This window comes from Macaca mulatta, chromosome 16 (assembly GCF_049350105.2).
Source record: "Macaca mulatta isolate MMU2019108-1 chromosome 16, T2T-MMU8v2.0, whole genome shotgun sequence".
NCBI classification, from domain to species: domain Eukaryota; kingdom Metazoa; phylum Chordata; class Mammalia; order Primates; family Cercopithecidae; genus Macaca; species Macaca mulatta.
The window spans coordinates 49780488-49807920 of record NC_133421.1 but is presented as its reverse complement, the minus strand read 5'-3'; the positions used below and the strand labels follow the sequence as shown (position 1 = coordinate 49807920).

The window sequence follows — 27433 nt, the reverse complement described above, 5'->3', positions numbered from 1 at the left end:
CACCTCCGCCGCTGAGGAGACTCTGGGCTTAAGGACATCGCCGCTGCCGGGCCGGGGGCCTGGGCTTCTCTCCCGGTTCTCGCCCTTCCCGCCCCTGTGTGGGCGCCTCCCCGCCCGGGAGAACCTTCCAGGGCTTGGGCTCTGCCGTCTCGGACTCGTTTTTGATTATTTATTGTGTAATTTATTATTTTTCTTGTGGTAGGGGCACACATCCCCTCCGTCTCCCAGAGAAGGACGAGCGTCTGCGGGCTCCGCAGTCCGGCCCGCCAGGCGAGCGCGGCGCGGCCCTCCCGCCTCCGGCCCTCGGCCCCGGGCGGCTGGGTGCCGGCCGGGCGGCGGGGGCTGCTCGCGGCGGCGGCAGCGGCGGCGGCGGGGGGGTGGGTGGGGAGGGCGGGCGGCCCGGCGGCCTCCTCTTCCACCGCCCCCCCAACCACTACCCCCCCCACGCCCTCCCCGGTGTCTGTGTTTCTCTCTCTGGTCGGAGGCGGCGGTAATGGCGGATGGTGGGTTGTGGCGCCGGCGGCGGCTGCTGTGAGGGACGATGAGTGCCTCCTTCGTGCCGAACGGGGCCAGCCTGGAAGATTGTCACTGTAACCTCTTCTGCCTGGTGAGTGCCGGGGCCGGCGGGCGCCGAGGGAGGGGGGCCGTGAGGTGCGCCCTTGGGCCGTGGGGGAGGGGGCCGGGTCTGGTCCAGATGCCCGAGTCCCCGGGCGAGGCCCAGCCGGAGCCGGCGCCCTGCGAAGCTCCGCGGCCAACCCCGGGAGACTGCGTTCGCTCTCCCACGGTCCCGGGCCCTGTTTGGGGAGTGTTGGCATTTTTTCTCGTCTTCTTTCGGACTCTCCTCTTCACCGTAGTCTCGTCCTCAACTTGAGCTCCTTATCTGGCAGGACAGTAACCTTTCTCTCTCTCTTAACTGTTGCTTTTCTGCTTATTGGCCTTGTATCCCAGCTTCACACTTTCCATTATTGCCCCTGCTCCCCACCGCCTTTATGTCTCATCCTTTTAATTTGGTTTCCCCATGTAAACAGGACCCCAGAACTTATGCCCCAGAAACCTGTCTTCGTTTTACATTTTTTTTGTATGAGTCAAACTAACGCAAGGTTAGTTTCTTCCTTGGGTGACTTAAGATCTCTCTGTAAAAACCAGTAGGTGCCATTTCATATGTTTTCTTTTTAAACTTTGAAAACAGTTTGCCATTTTTGACAATTTCTAGCCATCTTGCTTTTATTAGAACATAATTTTTTTTGTGCGAGTGAAGGGGGCTAATGGACGAGGTGCTGTGGTTTTGCACTGTTTCTATATTTATTGTGTTTTGCTTGCTTTTTCAGAATGTTTTGAGCAGGCTGCTCCCTTGTTTGATTGAAATGAAAAGTCCAGAGAAGCTGGGTGTAGGGATGACCATTGTGTAGGTTAGCCCAGGTCTGGTAACATCCAACAGTTGAGACTTTCAAAAGTACCAACTGTTGCAAATAACTTGGCCTGTGTGGGACAGTAGCTGAGCTTCATCAATGACTTTAAGTTTGGGTGACTTTATTTTTTCATTTTCTCCTTTGTGCTATGAGAAATATTAAGAGTATATGATAGGTAATAAGTGAGTTAAGTGGGCGGAGCACAACTAGTTGGCAAGTGTAAACTGCCAGTCATGTATCAGCAGTTTCATTTTTGGCACCTTATGCTTTGCACCTTTAAGTTAGATTAAATTATTGAATTCCTCTTGAATTTCTTTCTGGATGCTAAATTGAGATCTTTCATACTCTATCCTCTTCTACAGTATGTTTTTCTTTTCAATGTCCATTAATCAGCATCTCTTCACGTATAATACGACATACACCAGGTTTTGTATTCTATCTTATCCAACTCAGTCTATTTTTGATACTTTTAGGATCAGGCTCTTTGAAGATAGACTAGCACAAATCTGACAGTTCTTTGTGAGCAGCTATTTGACTTTTCCGACAGGGGTATGTGTGAAGAATTAACATAGATTTTTTTCAGGACTTGTTCAGATGTCTTTTCATTAGAGACATTACTTCTGTAAATGTGGAATAAAAACTCGTGATAGGGTCTTTAATAATTGATTTTCAGTTAAACGTTTGACACCAATGAATAAATGTGACCATTTAGGACAGAGAAAAATGTACTCTGTTTGTATATTGAAGTGTGTGTGTCTGTCTATATTTAACTTCATTCAGTTTCTTTTATTTCTACTTGGAGTACATATTTGCTTGCTATTCAGTGACATGGTGGTATTTATTTTTAACTGTGTTCTTCTCCCTAAAATTGTTGGTTGTTGAATTATAAAGTCATTTTTTTTTTGGTTCTAATTTGCATTCAATAGCTCAAGCATATATTGAAAAATTGTAATGTCTTAACGAAATAGGAGACATCGTATGGAGTACTTTTGTGAATATGAGTGAATATGCAATAATAAAACATCATGCTTTCTTTTCTTCAGGCTGACTTGACGGGAATTAAATGGAAAAAATATGTATGGCAAGGCCCAACTTCTGCCCCTATTCTGTTTCCTGTGACAGAAGAAGACCCCATTTTGAGCAGTTTTAGTCGCTGCCTTAAGGCAGATGTACTTGGTGTTTGGCGGCGAGATCAAAGACCTGGAAGAAGAGAATTGTGGATATTTTGGTGGGGTGAAGACCCCAATTTTGCTGACCTTATTCACCATGACTTATCAGGTGAAAGAAACTTTCCATTTCTAATTAATGATACAGCAACATTGTATACTTCTCCCAGAATATCATTTGTATTACAAAGTAAGTTTGTTTTTGTGGGACACTTAGGTAGGAGGCCAGATAAAAATTGAGCTTCATGTTTTATTTCACCATGATTATTTTATTTTACTCAAATTATCCATGTTATAGCTGGGTTTTTTAGGCTTGAATGACTTTCTCCTTTTACCACCTCTCTTCTTAATTTCTCACGGGTAGTTAGGGTCCAAGGAAGGCATGCCACATTAATCTCAAAAAATGGAATCAGGAAACAGAGTTCCTAACAAAGTCATGTAATAGTTTTGAAGCCAGATGTAACTTTTGAGTCACTTCAGCCACTGTCAAAGTTGAGTCTTTTGCATTAAATGGGCAGATGATTCTAAAAGTACTGGAAATGTAACTATCCTTGTGTTTGTGTGTGTGTGTGCGCGCATGTTTTAAGGTATGTAAGTATTTTGTTACTGTCATTTGTGCTGTTTGATTAACATATGAAGGCATATGTTAATTTAGTTATTTTTGGAAAGTGACTCATATACTGTTCTGTCACATACTCAATAAGAGACAAGTGCCAACTTGTTTAGCTTTTATAGGACATGGGATCATAATCTAAAAGGTTACACAAACAATTTTATTATGAGCAAATCAATGTGATTACTTCCTTATTTTCTTGACTTTTAGGACCAAATGCTACTTTAGAAAGAGAAACTATAGCTTTTCATAATAATTACTGAAGCTTTGAACTGTCAAAGTCAGTATTTACTGAATCTTAGATAATAGGAATGTAAATGATTGGTTGTATGCTATAAGGTTCCGAACACTTCAGTAAGATAGTTTGATAATGATTTTTGATAGATAAATTTAGGATTTCTAGATAATTTTTTTAAAGTTCTTGTTTGAAATTGAGTACTCTGAAGTTTTTGTTATTGTCCCAATGACCTATAGGATCTATTTTATTTCTGGATAGAATGTATTCTAGGTGTCTGTATCTTGAACTGGTACTTAGTAAGACCAACATTTATGTAGGAATGTACGTGTTACATTTGTATGTTTTGATAATTGCTTTTCACATTCTAACGAACATACTCTCCCGTGATAATTACTATTTTTGAGAGTGATTGCATTTCTTCAAGAAAGCTTTCCAGCTTTTGTAGTTTTTCTAATGAGATGCCTGCTGCAGAGTCTAGTCCCTAGTTCTTTGTATTTAATGTAGTTCTAAATGTGTAAAATGATGTGTGTATGTATATACATATACGTATACATGATGTATGTATATATAATAGTTTTAGCAAGATAATGCCTTCTAATCATGCTAAAAGCTCCATTTTCTTTCATTGACTTGGATATAGTATTGAGTTATTTTAATCATTAAGTGGTCATAAAAATCACCTTACTAGAATGTTTGGAGACTATCTAACATTGTTGAAAAACTATAAACTATGGATAAAATATATTTGTTGATAAAACATAATTATCAATAAAACTATAATGCTGACTTAGGGGCTTTGGTCTTAATAAAGTTGGCAGAGCATCTAAACAGACTTAACAGATCTTTCTTAAAGATTCCATGAAATACACTTTGTAGAATCAAAGATAATTTTAAGAGATATATAATGAGGCCGGGCGCGGTGGCTCAAGCCTGTAATCCCAGCACTTTGGGAGGCCGAGACGGGCGGATCACAAGGTCAGGAGATCGAGACCAGCCTGGCTAAATACGGTGAAACCCCGTCTCTACTAAAAAATACAAAAAACTAGCCGGGTGAGGTGGCGGGCGCCTGTAGTCCCAGCTACTCGGGAGGCTGAGGCAGGAGAATGGCATAGACCCGGGAGGCGGAGCTTGCAGTGAGCTAAGATGCGGCCACTGTACTCCAGCCTGGGCGACAGAGCGAGACTCCGTCTCAAAAAAAAAAGAGAGAGATATAATGTTTAATTTTTTTTTCTTTTTTTCTTTTTAAGTAGAGATGGGGTCTTGCTATGTTGACCAGGCTGGTCTTGAACTCATGAACTGAAGTGATCCTTCCATCTTAACCTCCCAAAGTGCTGGGATTACAAGTGTGAGCCCCTGCACCTGGCCTAGTTTTACCATAATAGAAATAATATTGTGAAAGTTAAAAGACTATTAAAGTTAGATGTGAGCTGCTTTGATGTATATTGTTAAAAGTCAGTTTTTTCTTCTAGGTTTCATGTTACCAGTCAGATATGTTTTCTCCACTGAAACTAGGTTACAGTCTTAAACGTTTTTCTCTAGTTTAGCTTTGATTTTTAGCATAATTTTCAAAAATCATAGTTACTTGTACCTTTAAAATAGAGAGTGATCAGCTGGGCGCGGTGGCTCACGCCTGTAGTCCCAGCACTTTGGGAGGCTGAGGCAGGCAGATCACAGGGTCAGGAGATGGAGACCATCCTGACCAACATGGTGAAACCCTGCCTCTACTAAAAATACAAAAATTAGCTGGGCATGGTGGCACGTGCCTGTAGTCCCAGCTACTTGGGAGGCCGAGGCAGGAGATACGCTTGATCCCGGCAGGCGGAGGTTGCAGTGAGCTGAGATCTCGCCACTGCAGTCTCCAGCCTGAGCAACACAGTAAGACTCTGTCTCAAAAAAAAAAAAAAAAAAGATAGTGATCCTGAACGTGAATGAAAGTAATTTTGGGGGGAGGTTGGGTGTTTTTTTTTTTTTTTTTTTTTTTTTTGGAAACAGAGTCTCTGTCGCCAAGGTTGGAGTGCAGTGGCGCCGTCTTGGCTCACTGTAGGCTACGCCTCCTGGGTTCACGCCATTCTCCTGCCTCAGCCTCCTGAGTATCTGGGACTACAGGCGCCCGCCACCACGCCCGGCTAATTTTTTGTATTTTTAGTAGAGACGGGGTTTCACCGTGTTCCCCAGACTGGTCTCAAACTCCTGAGCGCAGTCTGTCCACCCGCCTCGGCCTCCCAAAGTGCTAGGATTACAGGCGTGAGCCACCACGCCAGGCGTAAATAACTTTTAAAAATTTATTAAAGTGAAGTGATTGAAATAGTAAACTGAAATACAATTAGGAGTGGTATGTGATCGTATTTATTGTTCCAAAGCTTGTCCTGTACTGTTTTAGTTTGCATAGTCAGTGGTATTTATATGTTTTAGCTTTTTTTTTTTTTAATAAAACCTGTTATTAAGAATGTTGTTACTTAAATCAGACGTATCTTAAAGAATAATAAGATCTTTTCAGATGGAATATATTTGTTTTGCCCTTTTCTTTGCTCTGGGGACAGCGTCTGCCTCCCTCTTGGGGTAATTAGTCTGCCTGTGTCTCTCTAGCTAACCCCTTTTTCATTTCTTCCCATCTGTGGCACTCTATTTCCTTCTTTTAAGCTCCCCTGAGAAGAGAGCAGCTGGACAGTACAGGGTAGCATCAGCTGCTGGAGGCAGTCCTGGGTTCCAAGTGGAGGTGTAGCACTGAGGAAAGGGGTACCGGAAGGACCCAGGTGGTAACTAAAAAGCTGGTTAATTTAGCTTGAGCCTGCTCTTCACAGACAGTGTCCTTCTGTTTGGGTCAGCACACACCACATCTTGTTACTGAAGTGTTTTTGATTATGGTGATAATATTGCCCTCGTTTTTCTTGGTAGTGGGGGAAGAGGGAAATATTTTTCCAAAGATTAGAATTCTGTTTTTCTTAACTGGAATATTCAATAACAGAAATACAGAATTGCCTTTGTTTGACCTCCTTAGCTCCTTTGTGTCATGCAGTGTATTTTAAAAAATTAACTAATGAACCAATATTGATACTTTATTATTAACTAAAGTATATATTTGGATTTCTTTTATTGTTTTTTGCCTAATATCCTTTTTCTTTCCTAGGATCTCATCTAAGATACCCATATTATATTTAATTGTCATGTCTCTTTAGGCTTTGCTAGACTATGACAGTTTCTTAGACTTTCCTTGGTTTTGATGATTTCGACAGTTATGAAGAGTCTGCTCAGATTCCATAGTGCATTTTAAATTTCAGTCTCTCTTATGTCACTTAGCATTTGTTTGGGTTACCTTCCTTTCAAGTTTAGCTGATGTGTAGAAATAGAATGTAAACTTATATTGCTAACTGGTAGAGATCCATTACAGCAAATCAAATCTGATTTAATACATACTTTAAACCCTCAGTTACTCATTTTGTAGCAGTAAGTCAATACTGTTGAGCAAAGTAATTTGCAGAAGCCAGGTGATTTTTGGATCAGGATTTGTGCTAACTAGTATTAGCCTAACTATAATATTTGGAAAGATACTTGTTCAGAAAAAAACTCTTGAATTCCAAAGCCAAACATAGATGATTTTCTTACTTTTTGTTTTATCCTCTATAGGATAATGATTAGTTGAATCGGTGTGGATATGTTTTGATACAAAAAGATTAGAGAATAAAACTCCTTTGGGGTTAACAGCTTTTTTCTTTCTTTCTTTTTTTTTTTTTTTGAGATGAAGTCTTGCTCTGTCGCCCAGGCTGGAGTATAGTGGGGCAATCTTGGCTCACTGCAACCTCTGCCTTCCAGGTTCAAGCGATTCTTTTGCTTCATCCTCCTGAGTTGCTGGGACTACAGGCATGTGCCTCCATACCCGGCTAATTTTTGTATTTTTAGTAGAGATTTTAGTGGGTGTTTTGCCATGTTGGCCAGGCTGGTCTGGAACTCCTGGCCTCAGGTGATCTGCCTGCCTCAGCCTCCGAAAGTGCTGGGATTACAGGCGTGAGCCACCATGCCCAGCCCCTTTTTTAAAAAAAATTAAATTTTGTAGTTTGTTTATGGTTGTGTGATAGTGGGTGAAAGAGGTATGAAATGGGTAATGGGAAAATCTTAGCTCGGTCCCTCTGGTCAAAAATCTCTATAGTGGGTAGGACTGGTACTTTTAAGTGTACTGTTAATTTGCTTCAGAGCAAGGTTGTTTCATTTTCATTAATGTGTTCTTGAAGGAGAGTTTTCTCCGTATTTTTATTCTGTGTTCTAACGTTTTTGGAATTCAATTGCTGTCATCATTGACTTTTATTCTTTCCCTTTAAATAAAAATAAAAGCAAAAACTGCGTCCTCTCCCGTTTGTCATCTTAAAAAAATCATAGCAAGTTAGACTGTGATGAGAGTCTTTGAGAAAACTGATACCTTGTGAACTAAAAAAACTCAGGGCTAAAAATATTTCTTCTTTTTCCTGGCTCCTGAGGTCTGTAAAGTAGATTTTAGTAACATGTTCAGATAGTTTTATTATACCAGAATTTTGTCACAATGAATAGTGCTCAAACTAAGTGGACTATTGTTCTGTATTTAATTTTGGATGTTTTTATTGAAGGATATTAACTATAGTGGACTTTAACCTTAAATGACAGATGTTAATCGGATTGACAGACAGATAAACAGCCAGGCATAGGAATCTAGTCCCAGCCAAACTAAAACATTGTTTTGTGCCCCAGGTAATCTAAAGAGAGTAAGTAATTCATTTCTACTGTTGTAAAATTAACTTGTGATGTGGTCTGACTCTTCAAATTGGCTAGTCTTCTAGGTGACAACTTCATTTGCTGCATACTGTTCTTTTTGATCAAGTGTATTTTCTAAGTTTTCAAGTCAAACGTAACATACTACGCTGTTCTTAAATCAGTTTTTCAAGTTTTGCCATAGATAATGATGCAGCCAACTTAAGGCTCTCAGTATATTTGTTGAATGTGTTGGTTATTAATGATTATTCATTAGAAACACTGATCTAGCATTTAAACATTTCTCTTTATTTCAGGAACTACATGGAATTTTCTACCATGTTAATTTTTGAGCCATTCATTAGCATATGTTACATTTTAATAGTTTAGCAAAATTATACAGGAGAAGATTCGTTTTTTACCACTGTGGATATATTTAAAGATGCCAGTTTTGAGAAAAATGTTGAGTGCACGGTGTATTTGCTTTTTTGGTTGTGATTTTTTTTTCCCTTTTTTTTTTTTTTTTTTTTTGTGACGGAGTCTGGCTCTGTCGCCCAGGCTGGAGGGCAGTGGCCGGATCTCAGCTCACTGCAAGCTCCGCCTCTCGGGTTTACACTGCCTCAGCCTCCCGAGTAGCTGGGACTACAGGCGCCCACCACGTCGCCCGGCTAGTTTTTGTATTTTTTTTTTTAGTAGAGACAGGGTTTCAACGTGTTAGCCAGGATGGTCTCGATCTCCTGACCTCGTGATCTGCCCATCTCGGCCTCCCAAAGTGCTGGGATTACAGACTTGAGCCACCGCGCCCGGCCTTTTTTTCCCTATTGATAGATAATTATTTTGATGACTTATCACATGCTTTGGCACTACTGTATTCTGTATCTTCAGGAAGAAAATATGGTAATCAAATTTAGCATTTGTATTTTCTTCCAATAAATCATCCATGAAAATTTCAAGAAACACTGATGATTAAGAATTGTAATGCTAATAGTAATAGAAAAGTACTAAGAATGCAGAGTTGAAAACTTTGTTTTCTCTACAAGAGGAGGAATTTTTTTTTTTTTTTTGTAGAGATGGAGGTCTCACTTTGTCACTCAGCCTGCAGTGCTTAATCATAGCTCATTGCAGCCTCCAACTCCTGGACTCAAGCAATCCTCCCACCTCAGCTTCCCCAGCAGCTGGGCCTACAGGCAGGTGCTACTATGCCCCACTAACTAAAAAAAAGTTTTTTGGAGTCAGGGTCTTCCTGTGTTGCCAGGCTAGTCTTGAACTCCTAGCTTCAAGTGATCCTTCTGTCTTAGCTTCCCAAGTAGTTGGAATTACAGGCATGAGTCATTGTACCTGGCTAGAGGAGGAAAATATTTAAATGGATTAAGCAGACTTTTTCTGTTAGGCTCTGGTTAAGTTCAGAAGAGCTAGGTGTTCCCTTCTCCTTCCCCTCCCTATTATAATGCTGGTGTTGAGATTCAATAACTTGTTTCAATTAGTGTAAATAGTGCATATCACTATGCCTTGGGTGGGTTGGTTGTACCATTTCACTTTTCATATCTGAATACAACATGTAGAGAGTACTTTTATTAAGGTTATTAGATTGTCAGGATATTAGAAGCTTGGCTCCGTAGGCTTCTTGTTTCTAAGTGATTCCCAAGAAAACCAAAAACCTTCAGACTTTTTATTGAGCATTATTAGGACTTATTCTCATTTTTCTCAGCAACAAAATATGAAATTATATTACTTTAGTGTAATGGTTGCTTAGTTGCTTGCCATATAGATGAAGATATACTTCAGAGATATGTTGGGTTTAGAAAACCTCAACAGGTGGTCTCTACTTGTTTGTTTTATGCATAGCTCCCATTTAGTGTTAATGAGAATTTTGGGCATTGGGGACATAAGATGCCCACGCCCTTTGAAAGCATTAGAATAATGAGGGAGAGATGCTTGAAGATTAATACTGACTACTTTTCTAAACCACATTCAATATTCCTTTTTTTTTTTTTTTGAGATGGAGTCTTGCTCTGTCACCAGGCTGGAATGCAGTGGCAGGATCTTGGTTCACTGCAACCTCTGCCACCCAGTTCAAGTGATTCTCCTGCCTCAGCCTCCCGGATAGCTGGGACTATGGGTGCATGCCACCTCGCCCAGCTAAGTTTTGTATTTTTAGTAGAGATGGGGTTTCGGTATGTTGGCCATGCTGGTCTTGAACTCCTGACCTCAGATGATCCGCCTGCCTCGGCCTCGCAAAGTGCTGGGATTATAGGCATGAGCCACTGCGCATGGCCTCACATTAAATAGTCTTAATTCATTTAACTGCAGGTTTCATTGAAATAGATTTTACAAAATAAAACCATACAATTTTCAGAATTTTATGTGAAAATTTATAAATTATTGTGTTTTAGCTTTTACTATTGCAAAGTTTTTTTTTTTTTTTTTTTTTTTTTTTGAGTCAGAGTCTCGCTATGTTGCCCCCACAATGGAGTGCAGTGGCGTGATCTCAGCTCACTGCAACTTCCACCTTTCGGGCTCAAGTGATTCTCATGCCTCAGCCCCTTGAGTAGCTGGGACTACAGCTGTGCCATGCACGGCTAATTTTTATATTTTTAGTAGAGATGGAGTTTTGCCCTGTTGGCCAGGCTGGTCTCGAACTCCGGGCCGCAAGTGGTCCACTTGCCTCGGCCTCCTAAAGTGCTGGGATTACAGGCATGAGCCACCACACCTGGCCTAAGCCTCCCTGACAGCAGGCGTGAGCCACCATACTTGTCCTCAGCCTCCCGGAAAGCAGATTTTTTTATTTACTGTTTTTGGGAAGAAGGCAAAGTCATTCTCTAGTTTTAAATGAATAATTTATTCGAAGTTTATAACAACTGTACAACTTTTGATACTTATAAATGGTAACTGTGTCTTGGGTCTTTGATGCTTTAAAACTTAGATAGAAAAAAGATGTTGGTAGTGGCTTCTGTAGAACAAGTGTTATAACCATCAGAAGGTAGTGATTTTTGAAATAAAAGGTAATAAAAATAAAAGATACTAAATTGATTATAAAGAGGTGAAGAATTGGGAGATATTCCTAACATAATTCTGTTGGAATTAAGAACATGTATATTCTAGTAGTCATAAGTCTCATAATTTGAGGTAAAAGTCTTAATGTAGCTGTTTAATTTTGAAATGGTAGGACCTCATTAAATTGAAAGCAGATCAATTGAGAAAGATTATTTTCTCTTTTTTTTGTTATCAACTCACAAATATGCTTGTGAGCTAGACGTTTAATTAATTAAAGTGAAGTCACTGTGTGCCACTTCTCTATTCTCCTAGTCTAATATTTTCTTTAATAAAGTGAAACCTTTGGGCAGGCGCCGTGGCTCAAGACTGTAATCCCAGCACTTTGGGAGGCCGAGAGGGGCGGATCACGAGGTCAGGAGATCGAGACCATCCTGGCTAACACAGTGAAACCCCGTCTGTACTAAAAAATACAAAAAACTAGCCGGGCGAGGTGGTGGGCGCCTGTAGTCCCAGCTACTCGGGAGGCTGAGGCAGGAGAATGGCATAAACCCGAGAGGCGGAGCTTGCAGTGAGCTGAGATCCGGCCACTGCACTCCAGCCTGGGCAACAGAACAAGACTCCGTCTCAGAAATAAATAAGTGAAACCCATAAATGCTTTGGTTTTAAATGACAGTAGATAATGGTGTCTTTGATATAATAGAATGTCAATTTTTCATATTTAATATTTATGATTAATATTAGACTTAAAAAATTCTTCTATTCGAATTCTGATATATTGTCATTTTCTAAAGCTTATTCCACTTTTTTTCCCCTAAGCTTACCTTTTTTGTTTTTGAGACTGAATCTCACTCTGTCCCAGGCTGGAGTGCAGTGGCACGATCTTGGCTCACTGTAACCTCTCCCTCTCGGGTGATTCTCCCACCTCAGCCTCCCAGGTAGCTGGGATTACAGGGCTGCCCTATGACGCCTGGGTAATTTTTGTATTTTTAGTAGAGAGGGGGTTTCACCATGTTGGCAAGGCTGGTCTTGAACTCCTGACCTCAGGTGATCCACCCACCTCAGCCTCCCAAAGTGCTGGGATTACAGGCGTGAGCAACTGCGCCCAGCCTAAAGCTTATTTAAAATGAAATAAAATAAAATAAAATAAAATAAAATTAGTTGCTTTGAAAGACTTGACTATCATTTAGGAAAAAAACATAAAATCAACTTTAATCTTTGCAGTAGCACAGAATTTCTAGTGCAGTTAAAGTCTACTGTCATGCTTTTTAATTACTGTTTGTTCTACCCATTTGTTGTATAAGTTGTGCCTATAAACCATGTGTAATTCTTAATACATGTCTTTGCTTTTATTCGAAAGCTCATATTGTGTCTATTTTTCTGTGGGTATAGCGTATGCATGTTTGGTGTTGAATTGAGAAAGGTTTGTCTTTTATTTTTACTTTTACTTAAACATTGAACACAGATAACCCATATTTATAAAATGTTTATAAAGGTATATAGTCTATAGAAAGAGAGTTAATTATATTTAGACTAAGCAATTTAAAATCTTGTAATGAAAGTTAAAATGCTGAAGCAGTATCATTATTTGTAGCACAATTTATTGAATGCTTTGTGACAGATATGAAATGGATAGAGTATGAAAAACATTTTTTCTGACCTACATCCAGACTTATCTCAAAATGACTGTGTTAATGTTTTTTTGGTAAATTAACTTGAAGTGATTAATAGATTTGCTGGCAAAATTGAAGCTGTATAGTTAGTGAAGATAGCTATAATTTTATATGACAGAAGTGCCATTTACAATTTAAGTCTTTAAATTTTTAAATTTCTCCCCCAAGTAAAGGATCCTATACTGAATAATAATCGTGGGAATAATTTGGTTGAAATGAGACCTAAGGTGGCTGATAGTGCACTGCTTGTTAGGCTCTGTGCCAACAGCTTCCTTTTTATTCATCACTTAGTGTTACAGTGGAGTCATGGATTAGAATGCTGATGGACATGAAATGTTTTGACTTCAATTATTAACTGGCTAATTTTTTTGGCAGGTTGAGTGATTGGGGGGATTAGGACAAAGTAACAAGTGAGCCAGCTTAGAAATTGGCATCATAGGTATAGAGTGCGTTTAATATTTTCCAGGTTTTGCAAACAAGCGTCCTTTTCATTAATACAGGAACCAATTCAGTATGTTCATGATGTCATTGAATTTTATAAGGTGGAAAAATACTTTTCAGGTAATTTAATAGAATATATGGCACTTAGATCTTTTATTCTTTATGGAATAACTTTGAAACCTCCTAATGTCTAGAGATACATTGAAGTGATTGTAGCTTAATATTCTGGGATAAGCTAGTGTTGATGAGTATAGAGTTTAAACTGTAACCTTTTTTACTTGGCTCTGAATAGATTATAGTGCTACTATTTTACTTACTGTTTCCTTCGTTTCTCTTTTAGAAGAAGAAGATGGAGTGTGGGAGAATGGACTTTCCTATGAATGCCGTACTCTGCTTTTCAAAGCAGTTCACAATCTATTGGAACGGTGTTTAATGAACAGGAATTTTGTACGTATTGGCAAGTGGTTTGTAAAGCCTTATGAAAAAGATGAAAAACCTATAAATAAAAGGTAAGCTATCTTAAATTCTGATGTGATATTTCTTTAGATTTGTTCCTTTTTGTATCTTTACAGAGAATGTGGGATAAAACAAGCTAATATCATACAGGCATATTCAGGAGGTTATCAGTGACAAAATACTAGATATAGTCAGGTTTTTTGTTTTTTTTTTTTAACCACTTTACACACTTCCCTTTACACTCTTTAAGAATTTTCTTACAGTAGGAATAAGCTGTATTTTAATACAGTGGCCTAAATTTTGATTTGGGATGATAGACAAAATATGGGATGAAAGCAGATCCTTAGGCATGGAAGTGTATGCCCAGCACTCTGATATTAAAGTTAAGTAACATTAACACCTGTTAAAGATAGTGATCTGTGAGTATGTTTTGGATTAAGTTAACCCTTCTTATTCCCAGTCTCTCATTTCCCTTTAATTAAAGTAATTTAAATTTGTGTTTTCTGTATAAGACCATTTACTCTTTGAGAGCTTATAATTTTCTTGAGCAATGAATTAAGCAATTTATGACACTAATTATTAGAGTAGTTGCAGATAGAGGCACAGAAGACTTATGATAGATACCTCCTTCTCCTGTGCAATTAAAACCTTCAGGTTACTACGCTTCTCTGTGATTTAGATAATATAAGGCATAGTCTGTCAGAAGATTTAAGTTCCCAGCAGTCATTGAGTTAGTGAGACTTCAAGAGAGATGAACCAGTGGCAAGTAAGATGGGATGTGGGGAAGAGAAAATTAAAGGGAACTTACTAATTTTTCCTGAAAGGTGTAAGAGGATGTGAAGTGAACATTTGGTTGAGATTGTAATCATTTTGAGGTCTTTCATGTCATATATGCGCATCTTTTTTCATGTGCACCTGGAGGTTTTTTTTTTCTTCTTGAAACTTTTTAGTTTTAGTAGACTGGATGAGTAGATAAGCCTGGATAAATAAAGGTGCTTTCATTTTTTTTCCTCTTTGAAAATTAACATAAACCTTTATTGTTAACAAAATACTTGTATAAGTTTGGAATGCATTCAGCTGAAAATGGCAGAAAAACATTAACTACTTGGCTTATGTAGGGATTGATTTTTCTCAGTAGCAAGGAGTATGGAGGTAGATAGTTTAGTACTGGTATATCTGTTCAATAATGTCATCAAGGATTCAAGGTTCCCCAGAGTTTTCTGCTGTGCCATCTTTACATCTTCATGGTCCTCCCGTGTGTTGCACCTCCAGACCTCACGGTGAATTCCAGGCAGGAAGAGAAAGGAAGGGAGGAAGTAAGAAAGTGTGGCACCTGAGTCAGAAAGTAAATTATTTTCTGGAAATTCTAGCTGACGTATCTTTGGCCATACTAAGAGAAACAGATATCTTTTATTTGGAAACAGCTGCTCTGAACAAAATGAAGTTTTTGTTAGTAAGAAGAAAGGGGTGATAGATAGATACCAAAGATCAAAGAAGTGGAAATGGATATTGGGTAGGCAGTTAGCAATATCTGCCATATACATTTATTTATTTATTTATTTTGAGACAGAGTCTCACACTGTTGCCCAGGCTGGAGTGCAGTGGTGCAATCTCAGCCCACTGCAACCTCCGCTTCCCGGGTTCAAGTGATTCTCCTGCTCAGCCTCCCGAGTAATTGGGATTACAGGCGTGTGCCACTACACCCAGCTAATTTTTGTATTTTTAGTAGAGACGGGGTTTCACCATGTTAGCCAGGCTGGTCTCAAACTCCTGACCTCGTGATCTGCCTGCCTCCGCCTCCCAAAGTGCTGGGATTACAGGCATGAGCCACTGCGCCTTTTTTTTTTTTAAAGAGAGACTCTCAGTCTGTTGCCCAGGTGGGAGTGCAATGGTGTGATCTTGGCTCACTGTCTCAGCTCACTGCAGCCTCCGCCTCCTGGGTTCAGGTGATTCTCCCGCCTCAGCCTCCTGAGTAGCTGGGATTACAGGCATCTGCCATCACACCCAGCTGATTTTTGTGTTTTTGGTAGAGACACGGTTTCGCCATGTTGGCCAGGCTGGTCTTGAACTCCTGACCTCAGATGATCCACCCACCTCGGCCTCCCAAAGTGCTGGGATTACAGGCGTGAGCCACTGCGCCTGGCCTATTTATGTATTTATTAAGTTCTGGGATACATGTGCAGAACGTACAGGTTTGTTAATTAGGTATACATGTGCCATGGTGGTTTACTGTACCTGTCAGCCCATCATCTGGATTTTAAGCCCAGTATGCATTAGGTATTTGTCCTGATGCTCTCCCTCCCCTTGCTCCCTATCCCCTGACAGGCCCTGGTCTGTGATGTTCCCCTCCCTGTATCCATGTATTCTCATTGTTCAACTCCCACTTATGAGCGAGAACATGTGTTTGGTTTTCTGTTGTTGTGTTAGTTTGCTGAGGATGATGGTTTCCAGCTTCATCCATGTCCCTGTAAAGGACATAAACTCATTCTTTTTTTTTTTTTTGAGACAAAGTCTTGCTCTGTCGCCCAGGGTGGAGTGCAGTGGCACGATTTCAGCTCACTGCAACCTCCGCCTCCTGGGTTCAAGCAATTCTCCTGCCTCAGCCTCCCGAGTAGCTGGGATTATAGGCACCCGCCACCACGCCCGGCTAATTTTTGTATTTTTAGTAGAGATTGGATTTCACCATGTTAGCCATACCGGTCTCGAAGTCCTGACCTCAGGTAATCCGCCCACCTCGGCCTCCCAAAGTCCTGGATTACAGGCATGAGCCACCATGCCCAGCCGAACTCATTCTTTTTTGTGGCTGCAGACCCCCGTCTCTTTTAAAAAAAAAAAAAAAAAACGGTGGGCACAGTGGCACACACCTGTAGTCCCAGCCACTCTGAAGACTGAGGTGAGAGGATTGCTTGAGCCCAGAAGATTGAGGCTGCAGTGAGTTAGGATTGTGCTGTTGTACTCCAGCCTGGGCAACAGAGCAAGACCCTGTCTTAAAAAAAAAAAATTATAACTTTTTCTTTTTGAGATAAGGTCTCTTACTTTGTCACCCAGGTTGGAGTGCAGTGGCACAGTCATGGCTCATTGCAGCCCAACCTCCCAGGCTCAAGTAATCCGCACACCTCAGCCTCACACGTAGCTGGGACCACAGGTACACGCTACCACGGCTGGTTAATTTTTGTAGATTTTGTAGAGACAAGATATCACCATGTTGCCTAGGCTGGTCTTGAACTCCTGAGCTCAAGCTACCCACCTTCTTCGGCCTCACAAAGTGCTAGGATTATAGGCATGGGCCAATGCACCTGGCTGGAAATACACCTTTTTTTTTTTTTTTTTTTTTTTGAGACAGAGTCTCACTCTGTCGCCCAAGCTGGAATGCAGTGGCGTGATCTCGGCTCACTGCAAGCTCAGCCTCCCGGGTTCACGCCATTCTCCTGCCTCAGCCTCCTGAGTAGCTGGGACTACAGGCGTCAGCTACCACGCCTGGCTAATTTTAGTATTTTTAGTAGAGACAGGGTTTCACTGTGTTAGCCAGAATGGTCTCCATCTCCTGACCTCATGATCTGCCCGCCTTGGCCTCCCAAAGTGCTGGCTTAACAGGCTTGAGCCACCGTGCCTGGCCCAAAAATAAAACTTTTAACTGGAGATTTTCATGAATCCAACAGATTCTGCTTGTTATTTAACCATGTAATTGAGCACTAGTGTTTTTCCATGGGCTGACCCATTTAGGAGGGGAACTAAATTAAGATTGTATTTTATTAGTGAAGTGTTACCAGAAATAGTGTATGCTCTTTCGAGTTACTCTTGAACCATAGTTGTGGTATAAAAACTGACTTTATTCGGAAAGATAAATGCTGGTCCTCAAATCTCTTTTTTGCAGGACCTTTCTTACCCTTTTTCCTTCTATGTAATAGCAAGTAGGAGAAAAACCAAGCAACTAAGTCTGTCTTTGAGTTATGATATGGGACTTCTTTTCTGTTGAATTCAGTGGAATGATATAGGGAAGGTAGATAAAGATTGATTATAAATTAATACGTCTCTAGACCATTCTGAAACATAAGTATCATATAGACTGTTTTTGTTTACTAATCAATTAACTTTTGGTATAAGTATTCTGAAAAAAGAACAAGAGTTGTAAAGAAAGAAAATTTATGCTGTGAAACTAGTTTCACCTGAACAAAGGAGAAAATAATATTCCTTACATTTTTATCTTCTTCCTTTCTTTATTATTTTTTTTGTTTTGTTTTGTTTTTTTTTTGAGACGGAGTCTCACTTTGTCACCCAGGCTGGAGTGCAGTGGCACCATTTCGGCTCACTGCAAGCTCCGCCTCCTGGGTTCACGCCATTCTCCTGCCTTAGCCTCCTGAGTAGCTGGGACTACAGGCACGCACCACCACGCCCAGCTAATTTTTTGTATTTTTAGTAGAAACGGGGTTTCACCGTGTTAGCCAGGATGGTCTCGATCTCCTGACCTCGTGATCCGCCCGCCTCGGCCTCCCAAGGTGCTGGGATTACAGGAGTGAGCCACCGCGCCCGGCTATCTTCTTCCTTTCTTTAAAATTTTTACATAAAAATTCTCATTTTCTGATAATCTGGACCTACATGTAGTTGTCTGTTTAACTTTAACAGTCTTTAGGGACTGAAAGAGAGGAAATGGAATCAAATTCTAGGGATACAGCTAGGTTACCTTTAAAGAATCCCACAAGTATAAGAGTAACCACAGGAACAAACCAGTCTTCAGTTAATTGGTTAAAAGAATGATGACCAGTGTTTTCTTGAATAGTTTAGGTGTTTTCCTGTATTGCTGGGGACTGGATCACATGGCAGACATTGAGTTTTCTAGTGAGCCCACAAGTAAATGGGTTGTATTAAGTACCGTTGACTTAATGTAGGTTTTAGAGTCTTCTATAAAAGGTATTCTGAACTTGTGATGTTTGAGAGTGCATTTGAATAAGATTATCTTGAATAAGAACTTTCTTTTTTTTTTCCATTTTTTTTAAATAGAGACAGGGTCTTGCTTTGTGCCCAAGATAGATTGCAGTAGCACAATCAACTCATTGCAGCCACAAACTTCCAGGCCTAATTGGTTCTCCCACCTCAGCCTCCAGAGTAGCTGGGATTACAGGCACACACCACCTACGCCTGGCCAAGGACTTTCTTAAGATTATGTTTGGTTAAGCTTTTTGTCATGTTGAATCTGTTGTAGCCATTTAGCTGAGTGTGCAGTAAAGTTTATTTAGCAAAAATATGTTGTTAAATCTTTTTTGATGTATTTATGTAAAATAGTTACCTTTAACTCCAATTTTAAAAGGCAATATAGGGTAGACGTGGTGGCTCACGCCTGTAATCCCAGCACTTTGGGAGGCCGAGGCAGGCAGCTCATGAGGTCAGGAGTTAGAGACCAGCCTGATCAATATGGTGAAACCCTGTCTCTACTAAAAATACAAAAATGAGCCAGGTGTGGTGGCACATGCCTGTAATCTCAGCTACTTGAGAGGCTGAGGCAGGAGAATCACTTGAACCCGGGAGGTGGAGGTTGTAGTGAGCAGAGATCGCGCCACTGCACTCCAGCCTGGGTGACAAGAGTGAAACTCCGTCTCAAAAAAAAAAAGGCAATATAGAGTATTACATGTTATATATGTGTGTTTGTCTGTATTACATTATGTGTATACATATCGACATACAATAGGATATAATAAATCCTTGCTGGATATAACATAAAATAGGATTAAATGTTTGGTTCAATATGTTCTAAGCCTTTGTATTAGAATAATTAGAGCCCTGGAATTAATTAGTAGTAAAGAACTTTGTCCACAGAGAGTGATAAATTTTTGGTTTTGTGGGATAAAGCAGTAAAAGTTCACAGGAAGGAAAGGATGGCTATTGTTAATGGTTATTGTATTGGGCAATGTAGATCTAGAACATTTTCATCATTGCAGAAAGTTATTTTTTTCGGGTGGTATTGCTTACACAAGAACCTTTATATTTATAATTAAAATGGTACTTTCGGTACTTCAATAAAGAAAATCATCAAATTTTTTTAAGGAAGTAAATGAAAGAATATGCTTTAAATTTCAACCATAAAGCTATGTTTATTTTCTGCCATATGTATAGCTTTTACATTATCTCATGATCTCCAAAACTGATTAAAAATAGGCACCATGAGATGTAAGTCCCCACTGGAAATGTTTTATTAACTGTTAGTAGCATTAGGATGTCCTTTGGTTGGGTTTCTCACTGTCTCTGAAAAGGCAAATTTCTAGAGAAGCTAGGAGCTATTGCTATTAGGTTTTTTTATGGACTCATTTCCTTTCTTCCTGTCATCTAATGTAGTACTGTCCAGTAGAAGTATAATGTGAGCCACATAGGTAATTTAAAATTTTCTTCTAGGCACATTTAAAAAGTTAAAAAAACCTAAATGTATAGGCAAAATTAATTGTAATATATTTTTAAATGTAGTATGTCCAAAATAATATCATTTCAGCATATAATTAAATATACAGAAGATATTAATGAAATAGTTTACTTTTTGTACTGTCTTTGAAATTAGGTTTGTGTACTATGCTTAGAGTATATCTCAGTTTGGATTTTAAGTCACCAGTAGTTATATGTGTGTATTGGCTGTTGTATTTACAACACAGTTCTAGGGCTTTAAGCCCAGTTGAACTTGGTAGTGTTTGTTGGTGAAACAACAGTGTTCTCTGTTGGTCAGTGAACCCTTCTGGAATTGTATGCTAAATTGTGAGTATGCTCTAGAATCTCAAAGGCAAGAAGAATCTCATACCTTGCATCAGTCAGGGTACCAACTCTCTGCTAAATTAGGTGTAGTTACTTCAGCAGACTGGATGTGCCTTTTTATTGTTTTCCCTGTAGCCTACCTATGATGTTTTGTCCTTAATGTCTGTCATCAATATTATTATGTATCATTTCTGAAGTCTTAAGTGACGATGTCACTAGAATTTGCGTGGTCAGTTTTCTACATTTTCATGCCTTCTAGAACATTTATGAGAAAAATTAAATGTTAAGAAAGACTTTTCTTTCTCCTATTTTTCCTCCTTGTTGAGATTTTCTTACCATAATTTTTCTTTCTTTCTTTCTTTTTTTTTTTTTTTTTTTGGAGACAGGGTCTTGCTTTGTCTCCTAGGCCAGAGTGCAGTGGTGCAGTCTTGACTCACTGCACCCTCTGCTCCCAGGCACAAACAATTCTCTTGCCTCAGCCTCCCACATAGTTGGTACTTTCAGGAGTGCGCCACTACACCTGACTAAGTTTTGTAATTTGGGTAGAGATGGGGTTTCTCTGTTGGCCATGTTGACCAGGCTGGTCTCTAACTCCTGGCTTCAAGTGATCTTCCAGCCTCAGCCTCCCAAAGTGCTGGGATGACAGGTGTGAGCCACCATGCCCAGCCTTTCTTACCATAATTTCTATGATTCTTACTGTAGACTCTTACAAATCTGTCCAAGCTCATACAGCTATCAAGTATTGGAGCTGCATTTTAGGCATGAAAAATATGAGATAGATTATTGACCCTGTAGACCTGTATATCTCCTACACATATTTTTTTTTAAGTTATAGGAAGTAGTAAAAACATAGTACTTAGAAACAACAATAAAAAGCAGCATTTTGCAGAACATTTGAAGTGGTAAACCAGAATAATGTTGTTGCTTTCTAAGTTGTTTTTTTTTTTTTTTTGAGACGGAGTCTCGCTCTTTCACCAGACTGGAGTGCAGTGGCGCAGTCTCAGCTCTCTGCAACCTCTGCCTCCCAGGTTCAAGTGATTCTCCTGCCTCAGCCTCCCAAGTAGCTGGGACTACAGGCGCGTGCCACCACCCCCAGCTAATTTTTATATTTTTAGTAGAGTTGGGGTTTCACCATGTTAGCCAGGATGGTCTCGATCTCTTGACGTTGTGATCCGCCCGCCTCGGCTTCCCAAAGTGCTGGAATTACAGGCCTGAGCTACCGCGCCCGGCCGCTTTCTAAGTATTATTTACCGTATAATATAAGTAATATGTTCACTGAGCGAGCAGAAATATGTACAGGATTTACAGGTAAGATGTTAACTTCTGGAGTTTAGTGTGGATCTTTTGTTCATGGAGCTATGTTAATAATACCTGATACTGGCCGGGCGCGGTGGCTCACGCCTGTAATCCCAGCACTTTGGGAGAAATCACGAGGTGGGTGGATCACGAGGTCAGGAGATCGAGACCATCCTGGCTAACACGGTGAAACTCCGTCTCTACTAAAAATACAAAAAATTAGCCGGGCATGGTGGCGGGCGCCTGTAGTCCCAGCTACTTGGGAGACTGAGGCAGGAGAATGGCGTGAACCTGGGAGGTGGAGCTTGCAGTGAGCTGAGATCCGGCCACTGCACTCCAGTCTGGGAGACACAGCGAGACTCCATCTCAAAAAAAAAAAAAAAAACCTGATACTGGTATTATACCTTTAAATTTAAGAATTTAAAACAGTTACTCTGAAGGCTATAGAAATACAAATTAATGATTCCCAAACTTGTCTGGATGTGGGAATCACCTGGAGAGCTTACAAAAAATTATTGATGCTTGTGTCTTAACCTGGGGCTGTAATCTGGGCTTTGGAATTTTTAGAGGATCCTAAAAATGTAAGACAAGTTTAGAAACTTGAATTCACGGAATAAAAATAATCTCAGAATTAAGATGGCTAGGGGAGGCTGGGCACAGTGGCTCATGCTTGTAATCTCTGCACTTTGAGAGGCCAAGACAGGAGGATTGCTTTAGCTCAAGAGTTCAAGACCAGCCTGGACAACATAGTGAGACCTCATCTCTACAAAATATAAATTTAAAAAATTATCTGGGCATAGTGGCTCACACCTGTAGTCCCACTTACTTGGTTGGCTGAGGCAGGAAGATTGCTTGAGCTCAGGAGGTGGAAGCTGCAGTGAATTCTGATCACGCCACTGCACTCCAGCCTGAGTGACAGAGCAAGGCCCTGTCTCAAAGGAAAAAAAAAGATGAATACAGTTTTTTTATTGTGGTAAAATGTACATAACATAAAACTTAATAATTTTTCGGTGTACAGTTCAGTGGCATTAAGTACGTTCACGTTGTTAACCATCACCACTATCTGCAGAACTTTTTCATCATCCGAAACTGAAAGTCTACTCATAAAAGAGTGGTAGCTCTTCAATTCTTCTTTTCTTCAGCTTTGTGTAACCACCATTCTACTTTGTCTAGAAACTTGACTCTTGTAGGTACCTCATATGAGTGGAATCATGTAGTATTTGTCCTTTTTTGTCTGGGTTATTTCAGTTAGCATAAAATCTTCAAGATTCATTTACGAAACGTGACAGAATTTCCCTTATTTTTAAGGCTGAATAATATTCCATTGTATGTATATATGACATTTTGTTTATGTATTAATCTGTAAATGGTATTTGGGTTGTTTTCACCTTTTGGTTATTGTGAATAATGCTGCTATAAACATTGGTCTGCACATCTCTCATCAAGTCCCTGCTTTAAGTTCCTTTGGGTGTATACCCAGAAGTGGAATTGCTGGATCATATGGTAATTCGAAGTATAATTTTTGGAGGAATTTCCATACTGCTTTCCATAGTGGCTGCACTATTTTACATTCCCAAAGGCATTGCAGAGGTGTTCCATTTTTTCCACATCCTCATCAACACTTGTTATTTCCTGTTTTTTTTTTTTAAAGCTATTTTTATGGGTGTGAGGTGGTATCTTACTGTGTTTTCGGTTTGCATTTCTCTAATGATTAGTGATGTGTTGAGCATGTTATGTGTTTATCGGCCATTTGTATGTTGTTTTTGGAGAAATGACGGTTGAAGTCTTTTGCCCATTTTTTTAATTGGTTGATAGGGTGTTTAGAGTTTGAAGTCAGCATTCCCTTTACTAGTATTATGATTTTAACACAAGCCATTTAACCTCTTTGTACCTCAGATTCTCTACTCGCAAATGGGATATCATTTTTCTGTAGCTTCTTAATACAAATGCTAGAAATAGGTTTGATGTGGCACTGCCTAATCTAGCATACGTATGGAATTGTTGCTGTTAGAGCAGCTATCTTTAATCTATAAGCATGTCTTTTCTGTTTTAGAAATAATCTTTTGATTAATTTCAGTACTTAATTTGAGGAACATTTTTTTCCACAATGGAAGATTATTCAAGTTTCATTTATAAAATTCTGCCTCATTCATAACTTTTTGTTTTAGATATTGCAGTGTAAGCTCATGGAGAGCAAGTGTTTTCTGCAGTCCTTTATAGTAGCTAATAATACTTTGGATTCTTATTGTAGTGATATGTTTTTGTTTTAACTCTACTTTTCTGAGTGTTAAATACCAAAAATGTTTGATGGGATGATATGAATAACATTTCTCCTTGGAAAAAAAGCACAACCGAATTCACTGTGTTGGTATTTTCTAATTGTTTTATAATATTCTCTGACTAGAATGTTACCTTTAATATAAGGATTTCAGAGATTTGGGTGTGGTGGTGTACACCTGTAGTTCCAGCTACTTAAGAGGCTGCGGCAGGAGGATCACTTGAGGTCGGGAGTTTGAGGCTGTAGTGCCTCACGACTATGCCAGTGAAAAGCCACTGCACTCCTGCCTGGGTAACATAGGGAGACCGCTGTCTGTTTAAAAAATTTCAGGTCGGCACAGTGGCTCATGCCTGTAATCTCAGCACTTTGGGGTGCCAAGGTGGGCGAATCACCTGAGGTCAGGATTTCAAGACCAGTCTGGCCAATACATGGTGAAACCCCATCTCTAGTTAAAAAATAAAATACAAAAAAACTAGCCGGACGCAGTGGCAGGTGCCTGTCATCCCAGCTACTTGGGAAGCTGAGGCAGGAGAATTGCTTGAACCCAGGAGGCGGAGGTTGCAGTGAGCCAAGATCATGCCGTTGCACTCCAGCCTTGGTGACAAGAGTGAAGCGGTCTCAAAAAAAAAAAAAAAAATCTCTGCTGGGTGCAGTGGCTCATGCCTGTAATTATAGCACTTTGGGAGGCTGAGGTGGGCAGATCACTTGAGGGTCAGGAGTTTGAGACCAGTCTGGCCAACATGGTAAAACCCTGTCTCTACTAAAAATACAAAAATTAGCTGGGCATGGTCATGGGCGCCTGTAATCCCAGCTACTCAGGAGGCAGAGGCAGAAGAATCACTTGAACCTGGGAAGCGGAGGCTGTAGTGAGCCAAGGTTGCATCACTGCACTCCATCCTGGGCAACAGAGCAAGTCTCTGTCTCAAAAAAAAAAATCTCAAATTGTATCACATATTTAGAATATTGTTTCCCTCCAGTATCACATACAAACTTGGTTTATTTTAAACCATTGTCTGTTACAATAAAATCAGACTATTGTATACTGGGATTATATGCTAGCAGTGTAGGAGGTAGTGATTTTTCTTTGATCATAGACCGCTGGGATTAAGTGTTGTTAGTAAATAGGGTAGTGGCAGATATACAGTGGTAGCTGAGACCATTGGTTACATGTTTTGTATTTTGGTATATTGGATTGCTACAAAGACTCCTTGGAGACCAGTTTATCCCTTTACATCAAGAAGCCAAATTTTATTTTCTTATTTAAAAGATAAAATGGGGCCAGATGAAGTTAGCTCATGCTTGTAATCTCAGCACTTTGGGAGGCCAAGGTGGGGGATTGTTTGAGGCCAGGAGTTTGAGGCCAGCCTGGGCAACATAGTGAGCCCCCGCCCCTGCCATCTCTAGCAAAAAAAAAAAAAAATTAGGTGGGTATGGTAGCGCACACCTGTAGTCCCAGCTACTCCAGAGGGTGAGATGGGAGGATTGCTTGAGCCCGGTAGTTTGAGACCGCAGCAAGCTACGATTGTACCACTGCACTCCAGTGAGAACCTGTCTCTGCACCATAAAATTAAAAAATAAAGTGGGTAAGTGCTCACTGGAAAGACTGTTAGGAAAGTTGAAAGATGACTTTTATGATTTTATACATACTAGAGTAAACTTTTTTTCTAAATAACATTTAAGATAGGTCAAATTAATGTATTTTTAAGCATTTCTGATATTACAATATTTTCAGGAAAATAGATTTTTAAAATATTAAAAATGCTTTTAAAATAATTTTTAAAATCTTTTAAAATGCTTTGTCATGAGAAAAATCCATTTTAAATATCTTTTTTTTGTTTGGAGACCAGAGGGCGGTGGTGTCATCATAGCTCACTGCACCCTCAACCTCTCAGGCTCAAATGTTCCTTCTACCTCAACCTCAGCCTCTCGAGTAGCTGGGACCACAGGCATGCACCACCCCACCTGGCTAATTTTTAAGTTTTTTTGTGGAGATAGGGTCTTACTGTGCTGCCCAGGCTGGTCCCAAACTCCTGGGCTCAAGCCCAACTCCTCTTGCCTCAGCCTCCCAAGTGCTGAGATTATAGGCATGGCTGGCTGTTTTTAAATTATCTTATTTAATATTTCGTGTATAAAATGAAACAGTTGAAAGCTGTGTTTTTTAAGAATTATACTCCACTGATTAAAGGAACAGTAAAGTTCAGGTCTCCTAGCCGCTTTGTCTTTTTTTTTTTTTTTTTTTTTTAATTTTTGAGATGAAGTCTCACTGTTTCCCAGGCTGAAGTGCAGTGGCAAGATCTCGACTCACTGCAGTCTCTGCCTCCCTGGGTTCAAGTGGTTCTCCTGCCTCAGCCTCTCGAGTAACTGGGATTACAGGTGTGTGCCACCACACCCAGCTAATTTTTGTATTTTTAGTAGAGACGGAATTTCACCGTGTTGGCCAGGCTGGGCTCAAACGATCTGCCTGTCTTGCCCTCCCAAAGTGCTGGGATTACAGGCCTCTTTTTTTTTTTTTTTTTTTTTTTTTTGAGATGGAGTCTTGCTCTGTCACCCAGGCTGGAGTGCAGTGGTGTGGTCTTGGCTCAATGCAACCTGCGTCTCCTGGGTTCAAGAGATTCTCATGCCTCAGCCTCCTGTGTAGCTGGGATTACAGGCGCACACTACCACACTCGGCTAATTTTTTTTGTATTTTTAGTAGAGATGAGGTTTTGCCAAGTTGGCCAGGTTGGTCTCAAACTCCTTAGGTGATCCGCCCACCTCAGCCTCCCAAAGTGCTGGGATTACAAGTGTGAGCCACTGCGCCTGGCCCTCTTTGTCTTTTAAAGATAAAGACCATGAGACTGTTTTAGGTTATTGCTTTTACTTATAAATATTCTTGGAAGTATTGGCAATTTAGATTTTAAAAATTTACTGTTCAATAGCTAAGTAAGCACACAGCTTTCGTAATCATTTCTGTAGCATACTTACCCTAAAATGAATCAAATTACAGTTTCTCTATATAGTAGGTTATTCTTGCTTGAGTCTCTTCTGTCTGTCTCTCTTTTTTTTTTTTTTTTTTTAAAGAAATGGGTCTCACCCTGTTGCCCAGGCTGGAGTGCAGTGGTTATTCACAGACTCAAAGTGCACTGCATGCTTCAACTCTTGGCCTCAAGTATCCTCCCACCCTCAGCCTCTTGGGTAGCTGGGACTACAGGTGCTCACCACCACACCCAGCTCTTCCTTAATAAATGTTTTCCTTAGCATGGTATTTTTAGTTAATAATTCTTAGAATTCTTTTTAAAGATTTGCCTCCCTACCAAGACATGCATTAGTCGTCTAAGGTTGCCTGAAAAACATGTAAAAAGCTTGTAATATTGAAAAATACATAGTAATTCTAGCTGGTTGACTATCAGTTTTTCATTTAAGTTTTTAGCATTTGGTCTTGCTT

General features: G+C 40.1%; 1 protein-coding gene and 1 long non-coding RNA gene across 2 annotated transcripts in view; both read left to right on the top strand.

The window, feature by feature from the left end:
• Positions 1-408: 408 nt before the first annotated feature.
• MED13 (mediator complex subunit 13) overlaps positions 409-27433 on the top strand; it is a 125795-nt gene continuing 98770 nt past the window's right edge. The window contains exons 1-3 of the mRNA XM_015120024.3: positions 409-607; positions 2453-2687; positions 13588-13756. Coding sequence (XP_014975510.1) covers positions 542-607; positions 2453-2687; positions 13588-13756 — 470 coding nt within the window. The 5' untranslated portion in view covers positions 409-541. The remainder of the gene's footprint in view (positions 608-2452; positions 2688-13587; positions 13757-27433) is intronic.
• Positions 6733-11771, top strand: LOC144335494 (uncharacterized). Its single transcript, XR_013406377.1, has 2 exons — positions 6733-8555; positions 11671-11771. It is a non-coding gene; the product is annotated as an uncharacterized LOC144335494 (long non-coding RNA).